General features: G+C 53.9%; 1 protein-coding gene across 5 annotated transcripts in view; it reads left to right on the forward strand.

Moving 5' to 3' along the window:
- CLN8 (CLN8 transmembrane ER and ERGIC protein) overlaps positions 1-7,233 on the forward strand; it is a 31,718-nt gene extending 24,485 nt beyond the window's left edge. For all 5 annotated transcript variants that reach the window (XM_033104793.1, XM_033104790.1, XM_033104788.1 and 2 more), the window contains exon 3: positions 5,497-7,233. In XM_033104793.1, coding sequence (XP_032960684.1) covers positions 5,497-5,820 — 324 coding nt within the window. In that variant the 3' untranslated portion in view covers positions 5,821-7,233. The remainder of the gene's footprint in view (positions 1-5,496) is intronic.
- The last annotated feature ends 3,665 nt before the right edge of the window (positions 7,234-10,898 follow it).

The following is a 10,898-nucleotide window of genomic DNA, read 5'->3' on the forward strand; positions in this document are numbered from 1 at the left end:
GACTGCCCTTTGTTCTCCGGCTGGGGTCGTGGAGTGCATTGTGCTGGCTGGGGCCCAGTGCACCTCTCTTCTCCATCCCCCTCCTCCGTAAAAATACCCCGCTTCACAAACGACAGGGCTATGGCAGAAAGACGTGTTGGGACAGGAGAGCCCAGGAGCCATGCACGTCTGTCCTGGACAGCTGGTCGGCAGTGACCTGACCTGAAACCCACGAGATGTAGTTCATGCGCTTTGAGAAAACAGATTGGTGGTTACCTTGAATTTTTGTTGTTTTTTTGTAGGAAGTTCTTTAAAAACAGAAACAAATGAAAATCTTCCTGGCTCTCTGTCCAGCCCTCAGAGAATTCCAGCACTGAAGAGTTTCACAAGCATTTTTCCAGACTTTTGTCTGGGCTTCTTCTGGAGCCAGACGTGGGGACAGCACCTCCTGTGGGACTTGCCAGCTGAGAGGAGGGGAGCAGGGCTGGGGGGTGTCTCCAGAAGTACCTCTGCCGTGGGTGTGCTGGGAAGGCCCCGCCTCCTCACGTCCCCAGTGTCCTCAGGAAGAGGACGAGCTCCAGTGGTGGGGGGGACAGACTTTGTTTTGGGAGTTCTGCTCCCTCGGGACTTTGTTCTGATGCTGTTTGTGCAGGATGGTAACAGGGTCTCCTAGTGTTCACTTCTCACACCTCTCCTTATATTACCTACACAAATCCAGCAGACGCCCACAGCAAAATCAGACCCTCAATTAATGTAGCTTAGGGTCACCACTAATTCAGATAGGTTTACACACCAAAAACAGGGGCTTGTTCTTAGCGTTTCCTACCTGAATTTCTCTTGGAAACATTGCTTAGAATTGATAGTGGATTACACTAGACTCAAACATCTCAATGTGACTCATCCACAAAACGACTGGTCCAGGATGTAAAGTCGGGGACATACGACAGGCGTACAGAGGTACACCCTGCTAAGCCGTGGGCTCCAGAGCCACACAGACTAATCTTGTGTTACGTGCAGATTCGGTTATGGCACCCCAGCTGCGCTCAGAGCATCCGGGGACACAATACAAAGATTTTAGTGCCGAGAAAGACTAAAGAACAGTTACTTCTCAAGCTTCGAGTTTTCTAAACGTAGTTTAATTACTATATTAGTAAAAGCCTGTGTTTCTGATGTGAATGTTAACAATTGAGAAGACCATTTTCAGTGAGAAGGATAGTGGCAAATTGCTCAGTGTACCTCCTAGAAGCTACTACGTATTTATACCCCCACCGCTGACGGCAAGCTCCTGTTTCCACGGCACCACTAGCTGTGTCAATCTTTTGATTCGTTGCTAATCTAAGTAAAAAAATGAGTTTTCAACTTTCATTTATTTGATTGTAGTGAACTTTTTTCCATATTTGACATTCATATCACTCATATTTGTTTTATAAATTGCTTTACTTGTTTATTTTCTACTGGAGGACAGTATTCTGTGTGTATGGGGGGGGGTTGGTGATTTGTAAAAACTTTAAAAATAGTCTTTGTCGGGGCGGCCAGTTAGCTCAGTTGGTTAGAGCACGATGCTCGTAACACCAGGGTTTTCTGGTTCGATCCCCACATGGGCCACTGTGAACTGCACCCTCCACAACTAGATTGGAACAACTACTTGACTTGGAGCTGATGGGTCCTGGAAAAACACACTTGAAATAAATAAAAGTTTTTTAAAAAAAGTCTTTGTCATCTGTCAGATGTTTTACCATGCATTCTTTAACTTTTTTTTATTGTTCAGAAACTTTGTTTTATGTAGTCAGGTCTATCAATTTTCACTTATATGAGTCATGATTCTAACATAATGTTTAGAGTACCCTGTCCCACACAATGATCATAAAACTGTTTCCCTGTGGCTGTTTCTAGTATTTTTGTGGGTTTTTTTAAACATTGATATTTAATCCATTTGAAAATGAGTTTTAAGATGGGCTGTCAGCTCCAACGTGATTTCCCCACGGGGTAGCCCGTGGGCCCATGACAAGCACACCAGCCTTGCTTTCTGCTGATCTGACTGGCTGCCCACAGTCAAGTTTCCATGTGTTTTACTTATTTCTGCATTTTGTAGTATTTATCTGGCTTAGCACTGGCAGCAGCTCTTTTATTTCTGCTTTGTTATATTTCATTATGTAGTGAGGCATGTTCAGTTTCTGTTCTTTTCAAACCCTCTGGTTTGTTCTTGTGTATTTACTCTACCAGGTGAGCTTTGTTAAGCTGACAAAGTACCAATGTATTTGCACAGAGCGCCAGCGTGGTCTCTTCGGTGGACTGCATCTCTAGGCGCGCTCGAGGAGGGCAGACGTGAGGTCTTCGTGGTGGTTTCCCGTCAGCGGCACTGTCGGCCTCTTGCGTCCAGGGCTTCTTCCAAGGCCCCTGTGTTCTCAGTTACATTCACATAAGCAACATGTACGTCCTCCGCAAAGCTGCTGAGCATCAGCGTCACCCGTCCTCGGGGGCAAATCAGGGCCACAGTGACATGTCACCTCACACCTGTCAGGGTGGCACCAACAGAGACACAAGAAATACCAAGTGTGGGCATGGATGTGGGGAAAGGGAGCCCTTATGCCCTGCTGGTGGGGATGTAAGTGGGTGCAGCCACTGTGGGAAACGGTGTGGGGTGCCTCATATCAGAATAGAACTACCATGTGACCCAGGAACCCCACTTCTGGTTACTGGTCCAAAGGAAAAGAGAACGCTAACAGGAAAAGAGGGCTGCACCCCGTGTCCATAGAGCAGTGTTCACAATAGCCAACATATGGAAGCAGCCTGTCCACTGACGGATGGATGGCTATAAACAAGAGGTGGTCCATTTATGCCGTGGAATATTACTCAGCGGTAAAAAAGGAAGGAAATTGTGCCATCGGCAACAACCTGGAGGGACCTAGAGGGCATTGTGCTGAATGAAATAAGTCAGACAGACAAATACCACACGATCTTACTTATGTGTGGAATGTGAAAAAAGGCAAAAATGAACCTGTAGATACAGAGAACAGACTGGTGGTTGCTGGGGTGGGGGGGCATGGGGGTGAAGGTGGTCAAAAGGTATGAACGTCCAGTTATAAGTTACGTCCTGCAGTGTATAAGTTGTCGCTGAAGCAAAGCATTGTAACTGTGTGGAGATGGACGGTAACTAGCCTTACTGTGGTAATTGTTTTGCAACATGGACGCTTCGTGCCTTACGCCTTTACGCCGGTGTGAAGGCAGCAAACATTCAGCAGAAACTGCACTTTGGATTTTCACTTTTGGTCATTTCCTGGGCTGGTAACACGCGGTGTGGTGCTGCTTGTGTCGCTGGGCCTGGTGGCGCCGCCCCCCGCGGGTAGGCGAGCCGCGTCTACGCTGTGTGCTGCCAGTGGGTTTGGACGTTGAGTTCTGAGGCGTGTCAGGTCGGCGAGGCTCAGCTGTGGTGCTCAGTGCGTGAGGTGTGTCGGCGTCCGGTGGGTCGATGAGAACGTACCCCACCGCGAGTCCAGGGGCACCCCATATACCAACATCAAAGCATGGTGTGGGGCAGCTGTCATGTATGGACACTGCGGAGGCACTGGTCAGGTGCCGTGCGGAGATGCCCCGTCAGCGGCGGCTCCCTGCCCGGGGCCTGCCGCCCGCTCTTACCCAGCAGGCGCTGCGGGCCCCGGCCTCAGCTTGCGAGACCAGCTGGCGGGGCCACAGGCCGCTGTCACCTGAGTGCAGGCATCACCGGCTGCTGCCTGCGTGTGCCTGGGGTGACACCAAGAGCATGTATATGCCAAGGCTCAGTACCCTCCCTCGCCACCTTTGGACCTGGTCCCTGGGGCCAGTTGGCTGAGTGACCATACTATTTCTCACCCAAACTGGGCATTTCTGAGAGAGAAAAGAACTGCCAGCAACTGCGCCAGGGAAGCTGGGTCATACAAGGTCCCTCACCACTGAGAACTGACCGCAGTTGTCACGGCACCTCAGACAGCCAAGGGACCTCCGAGAACCCTCTCATTTTACAAACAAGAAACGAGTCCAAGCGTCCACCTTTCACATTTGATTTTACTCTCACGTCACTGCACCATCAGACGGATAGATGCAGATTCTCTGTCCTCTTGCTTTCTTGGGGTGCTATGCTTGTTTGGACGTGTGCCTGCTCAGCTCTTATCACACTTCAGCAGTGCAGGGTCTGCGGGGAGCGTGTGGTTCCGATCTTCCTGGCGTTGGAACCGCACACAGGCCTGGAGGGTTTGATCTGCGACTGGGTGAGGCCGACTGAAGGCTGTCTGTGTCTGGGGGAGCCCCCCGCCCGCCCCCCGCAGAGCCTCAGGCTCTGTCCTCGTCTCCCACCCCTCTTCACATTCATTTTTCATCTAGACCCGGCAAGAGTTCACGCAACTGGAGTGCTTACTGTTTGAAGCAGTGCCGGTGATTATTTAGACAATTATCACTTGTACAGAAAAGCTCCTGGGTATGTCTGACCCCACAGTGGAGACCATTCACGCTTTTTATGAAGTTATTTTGGGGCAATTTCACAGTATTTCAAACGACAAGTACATCCTTTGTTTTTCTAGTTTTCCTATATTTTTAAGGCAGTCCTAAGTCACTGGTTCTTTTTTTTCTTAGGATTTAAAAAAAAATTTAATTTTAATTTTTATATTAATTTCAGGTGACTAAGTCACTGATTATTGGTTTTCTTTGTCAGAGCTGTGTGTATACATTCTTAGGACATAATGCGGTTAGAATTCCTTTTTTTCTTTTTCACATTAGTCACTCTGGAGGTTGGATTGCTGTGTCCCCTTCATAGTTGGGTTGTGCTGCTCGAGTAAAGCCTGTCCCCTTGCCTGCTGTCAGGGCCGTCCCTGCACGCCTGTGCCTCGCTCTCTAACCACTGAGCTTCCTTCTGCAGACACAGGCCAGGGTCTCCATCCACAGAGGGGCCACGACATGGAACCGTGGGGGAAGATTCTGGGCAGAGAGAAGGCTAAAGAGTGGTGTGCACAAGCTCACTAGTCCCGAGTGTGCCCACTATCTGGGTGTCAGCCTGTCCTGGTGCTGGCAGGTCCCGGCCATGAGGTCCCACTGTGGTGCCCATGGTCCCATGGCCAGTTTTAGCTACGACTGTTGGAAACTAGTTGTCCTGTAAATTTAGACTAATTTTGAGGCACGTTCATTTTGGCTGTGTCCAAGGGCTGCTGGGGTAAAAGCATCAAACACCTCCCAGGGAATGAGTCTCCTCCTCGACCTCTCTCTTCTGAGACATTTTTCTCCTGGGAGTAGGGCTGGCAGCACCAGCAGACGTCTTCTGGTTTTACTAAGAAGCATATTTACTTAGTGTGTGCAGATTGAAGGTAAAGAGCAAAAAGATTGAAGTGAGACTGAAAACAAGATGGAATCTGCTCTGAAGAGCAAGCCGGCCGCTGAGCAGGGAGCAGGGGCTCCCCTCACAGCGGCCGGTGTTTGGGAGCCAGCCCCGGGGGAGGAGCTGCCTCTGAGCCTCGGTGGCCCTGAGCTAACACGTCTGCTTTGTCCCCGCAGGCCGGCTGGTCGGACTCTCTGCTCTGGAAGGTGAACCAGTGGCTGATGGTGCACATGTTCCACTGCCGCATGGTCCTCACCTACCACATGTGGTGGGTGTGCTTCCGGCACTGGGCCGCCCTGGCCGGCAGCCTGCACCCGCCCCACCTGGCGCTCTTCCTCTGCGGGCTGGGCCTGCTGACGCTGCTCATCAACCCGTACTGGACCCACAAGAAGACGCAGCAGCTCCTCAGCCCGGTGGATTGGAACTTTGCCCCCGCGGAGCCCAAAGGCAGCCAGGCCGACCGCATCAATGGCCAGGTGCCGCTGAAGAAGGTGCAGTAGCTAGCTGCTCAGCGGCCCGGCAGCGGCACCCCGAGGGCTCCAGGCCCAGCTCGGTAGCGAGGAGTGAGTGAGGGCCGCGGGTCCCCCCGAGACTCGCTCGCTGGCCTGCAGCACCCGTGTCCAGGTGACCGTCCACGCTTCGTTGTCTCGTGTGGCTTCTTCCTGTGAGCTCACCATGTCGGGCCCGTTTGTCATCAGGAAAGGCTTTGTTTGAATACGGGCATGCCTCGTTTTATTGCACTTGGCTTTCTCATGCTCCAAATGCCCCTCAGTACAGGCGTTTTTTACGAATGAGGCAAAAGTCTCTGAGTCGCTGCATTTCCATACTGACTTTATTGGGGGTCTGGAAGCCACCCTGAGAAACCTCCGAGGTAGGCCTGCAAGTGACGTGACTTCATGTTAGAAACGCCACGTGGTGGGTGTGGTTGAGTAGACATCCATTCTTTCTAGTCACACCTTTGACATTTTCTGTGTCTTATTCAAAACTTGTATTCTTTTAAGTTGGAAAGAATTGCCCTAAGCTAGAAAACAATACGATTTGTTAATTTGTTAAAATTTCCCAGTGTTAGACCAGGTGTGTTGCGGCGCCACCTAGTGGCACAACAGTGTAGACACGGGAACAAACCGCTTTGGCATTCCCCCAAGCAAAGTGAATATGGGGTAGTTGGGGTTAAATCTTGTGAGGTTTCCTTCCAAGGAAGCTATATTAAAACAAGTATTTTGCATTTGTATTGTATTGCTCAACGGACAAAATAAGGTAGGTGATTAGTAATCATAACTGTCTAGCTTTTCAAGCCATTTCAAATTGACTAAGTGGCCAACGGGGGCCCAAACGAGCCCTTGATTCCTTGGTTGGTTTTCACTGTAGATTTCAAGACAAGCTAGTGATCAGTTTCCCTCCGAGCTGGCGGGGGGAGGGGACTGCCAGGCCCTAGGCCTTCCTTTCCCTCAGCTGCCTGGTGAGGAGCCCCAGGGGACGTCACTTTCACCTTTGCGCCCAGGTAGAATTTATACACCAACCTAGCGAGTTTAGTGACAGACACATGAACATTTTATTCTTGCTGCAAATGTGCAGTTCGTAGCAAAATGTCATTTTTAGCGGAAGCACCTGTGAAGTGTTGTGACAGCCACGTGTTTCTTGATGAGACTCACGTGGGACTAGGGATTCTTACTAATCTGGGACTCAGAATCGTGTTTTCATGACTGGTGCTGTGACTGTTGATTGTGCTTAAGTCAAGGTATGTAATCCCTATTTATCTCATTTTAAGAAGTGACTTTAACAGTACCCAGCAAATCCTGTCCCTGCTGGGACGACTAACTGAAGACGCTGCCTCCCTGTGGCCTGCACCTTCCTGTGGTGGTGGCAGCTGTGCCCCGGGCAGACGTGTAATAAAGTGACTGATGTTTACAGAACCCGCGGGTGTCAGCGCTTGTGTCTCGCTACTGCTCATCCCACTGAGGTTCTCAGTCCCAGAGACACAGCCTGATGGGTCCTCAGGTCCTCTGGTCCAGTAAAGGTTTGCTTTGTACCCGACCTTCATGAGGACATCCAGTCCCATCTCAGGAGCAGCAGCTGGCCCACACCCACGCCCGCACCAGCCCCCTCTGCCGGACATGCAGTGAGGACCACACGCCCTCACGGCCAGGCCCCGTGCGCCTGCAGTGCTGGGGCTGCTAACGCCCGGTGGCACCGTGCTCTCCGGCTCCTCGCGGGCCCAGGTCACCACCCCAGCTGTGTGTGCACATGCGCGTGGGCTGTAGGGGGCAGGAGACGCACCCGCATGTCCAAGGTGCCCCAGGGTGGTGGTCTGCACTCGCCGGCCAGCTGACACGCGCTCCATGTGACGCTGTCTGCAGCGATGCCAGCCTGGGCGGGTTCACTAAGGTTCAGATGCTGCATCTCGGAAAATGGGAGACCTGGCACTGCCAGCCTTGACTGTCCTCCTGATCACAGGTGTGCTTGGCCGGTCGGGGGCCTCAGCTTGACTGACCTGGAGGCCGATGTCACGGTAAAGAAATATTTCTCTACCCATGTTTGTTCTTCAGAATGGGTAAGCAGGATAGGCCAAGGACGGAGAGGGAAGGGGGACGGAGTGCGTTTGCTTCGTGGGGGGAAGACCGTCCCTGGCCCCGCTCATCTGCGCCCCGCCCCCGCTTCTCAGCTCCCGCGAGCTCACTGCACAGAGAGACACAGTGGTGGGGTCGCTTCCAGACCGCGGAGAAGCGAGTGTCTCTGTAAAGCAGGGGTCCCGTCCTGCCTTCAGTGGGTGGAAACGCCAGGCCTGCACAGCGCCGTGTGTGCCACCATGAAGCGGGCACGGTGCCCGTGGCCTTGCCGCCCAGTGGTGGGTGCTGCCCGGGCTGGGTGCTGCTGCAGGCAGCCTCAGGAACGGTTCTGCTCTTCGTACGCGCGGCCCTGAAGGCGCACTTCTGATCCGTTTGCAGTTTGCAACCGGAGGCTCCGAGGTTGTGACTGCCTGGTTGGTGACAGCTAAGTGGCCATGCATGCGTGTGGGCTCCTACCTCAGGTTTAGAGGTGAGGCTGGGGGAGCCCCAGGAGCGCCGGTTCTGTCTGCCGCCTGCCGACCTGCTCAGGGCGAGTAGCTGCAGTGTGTCCACGGAGCAGGCCCGTCAGAGAGCAGGTGGCAGCCGTGGCAGGTCACAGCAGAGGTCCACTGCAGGTGTTTACCAAGAAGAGGGCAGGCAGCACCCTTTGCTCAAGGGTACCTGTCCAGGCCGCCGGCCACGGGTGACATTCTGGGGGCAGAACTGGAGTCACTGGAAACCACCCAGCTGGAAGAGTGGTGCTTCCAGACACCCCAGGAGGCTGGGGGTGGCCGTCAGGGTCAGTGAGCCTTTTCTTGGCACCACAGGTGTCGGCGTCAGGTCTGTCAGATTATTTGGTGGAATGCTAACATTTCCAGCAAGCATATCCGAGTGTTTTACAAAGTGCAAAGCTTCCTTTACTGTGTGGACCTCACACAGGTGGGGGCCGATCGGGACTCCCCCCCCACCCCCCGCCTATGTGCAGCGGGGCTGTAACGTCAGCCCCTCGGACTTGGAGCTCACTCTGCGGCTGTGCCGGCTGTTCCCACTCGGGTCCCTTCCCCACTCCTGTCACACGTGCTGCGGGTTCAGTGTGTAGCAGGGGTTCCGAGGGCACCAGCTAGAAGTGCTTCCAGATGACCCCACACTGCTTCAGCAGCTCTCACAGAACGAGGGCTGCAGAAGTGGGGCCTTGGGGTTAGCGCTCAAGGTGTGAACTTGGGGTGACAGACACAGACCGTAGCAGGATCCTTGCTGAGAGCAGACGGAATCTGAGCTCACGTGGGGGTGGAGGGGAAGAAGGACCTGGTCAGGTATGGAGGTGGGGTTCCGGCCAAGTGGCTTAGCAGGAATCTTGCTAAGATTGGACAACGAAGAGGCAGAGCCTGGAGCCGAGTCAGGGCCCAATTGGGAAGAGCGTTCAGAGCCGGCCAAAGTTAGGGCCAGGAGAGACTGTTGCCTCTTTTCTCTGCTCCAGCCCACTCTGTCACCAACACTTGCCCAGACTGTCCCTTCGTGACCGCAGGCTGGCTGTGTTCCCGGACTCCCACTCCTGTTTCCGGGATCCAGAACTGGCTCCCACTGGCTCCGGATTTGGTCACGGAAACCTGCTTCCTGCACAAGCAGTGAAAGACGTCAGTTTTGTTAACTGACCTACTGGGTGTAATGCAGTCACTTAACGGTCATGACCCCACCCCCATCCCCCAGAATAAGCATCTACCAGAGCCAGGGTGTCTGTGGCCAGGACACAGGCCTGCGAGAGGGCGGAGGGGTGAGGCTGCAGGTGGGCCCCGCCCCCCGGGCAGCTCTTCACACAGAGCCCCAGTGAGCAGCGTGTGTCCGCCAGGACGCAGGAACGCTGCCCCTCTGCTGCCTAGACAGTCTGCCGGCCTGCAGGCTGGGCTTACGCAGCATGCCCCCGGGGAGAACCTGGTGCTCAGACAGGCCCGGTCTGTTGCTTCTCTCCCTGTAAGAACAGAAGTTTCTGCAGGAGGGGAGGGGACCACTTTCCAATTCTCCCCGTTCGCTGAGGCAGTGCCCTGGACCAGCCCCTGGAGGGAACTGCGGGAGTTTGGGGGATGTCCTTATGCTGGCTAATGCGCAGTGGGGTTCTCGACAACGAGCGACATGACTAACGTCTTTACGTCGTTTCCATTGGCCAGATTGTCACAATGTTAGCATACCTCGTTTTCTCAGAGCTCAGAAAACAAATACTTGGGCATACGTGTCTCCAAATTAAATCAGCTTTCTTTTCAACTTCTGTAAGGGGAGGGAAATCATGTCTCACAATAAAATCAATTCCGTGCACATTTCACGTGGAAACACCACCAGGTTGGCATGTGGCACCGGTGGCAGGTGCCCCCCGCGTGGACCTCTAGCCGCCCCAGGGCTGTGCCGTGCGTTTACGCCACGGTGCTCACCTCCATCTGTGAGCTGGGGCTCACCTGATGGCTCCGTCCTTCTAGAAACACCGCACTTCCCCCTCAGCCACGCACAGACTGCGGTCATAACAGAAACAGTCTCGGTTGTCGTCGGTAAGGGACCTGTCGACGTCCGACAAGTCCCCAGGTAGGTGTGACCTCAGGTGACACTCCCCAGCAGGGACGGAGTGCACACCGGGCCTCCCCCTGGGCACAGCTGGCAGTTAGGAGACGTGGTGACTAGTCCTGTCTGGGCCACAGACTAGTCGTTTCACTTCTGCATAGTCACTTCCTTGCTCCAGGTTCTGCCGCGAAATGGGAGGCCGGGCTGCCCACTCAAGTCCCCTCGTGTCCACCCGGTAGCGTGGGAACACTTACCAGGACGCATGCGGCAGTGGTGGCTGGAACGCGGTGCCGGGCGTCGGGCTCCGTCCTCCCTCAGGAAGTGCTGTATTCTGGAGGAAGGAGTGAGAACCAAACGGGAACTGTCCGTGTGTCACTTCAGGACCGACTGGGGCGCTCAGAGGTCCGGCGCAGGCCGCAGTCTTCCTCCAGTGTCTCTAAGGGTGAAGCATCCGGCTCTCGTCACGGACTGTGATGTCGATGTCGCAG

Source organism: Rhinolophus ferrumequinum, chromosome 4, assembly GCF_004115265.2.
Source record: "Rhinolophus ferrumequinum isolate MPI-CBG mRhiFer1 chromosome 4, mRhiFer1_v1.p, whole genome shotgun sequence".
Taxonomy (NCBI): Eukaryota; Metazoa; Chordata; class Mammalia; order Chiroptera; family Rhinolophidae; genus Rhinolophus; species Rhinolophus ferrumequinum.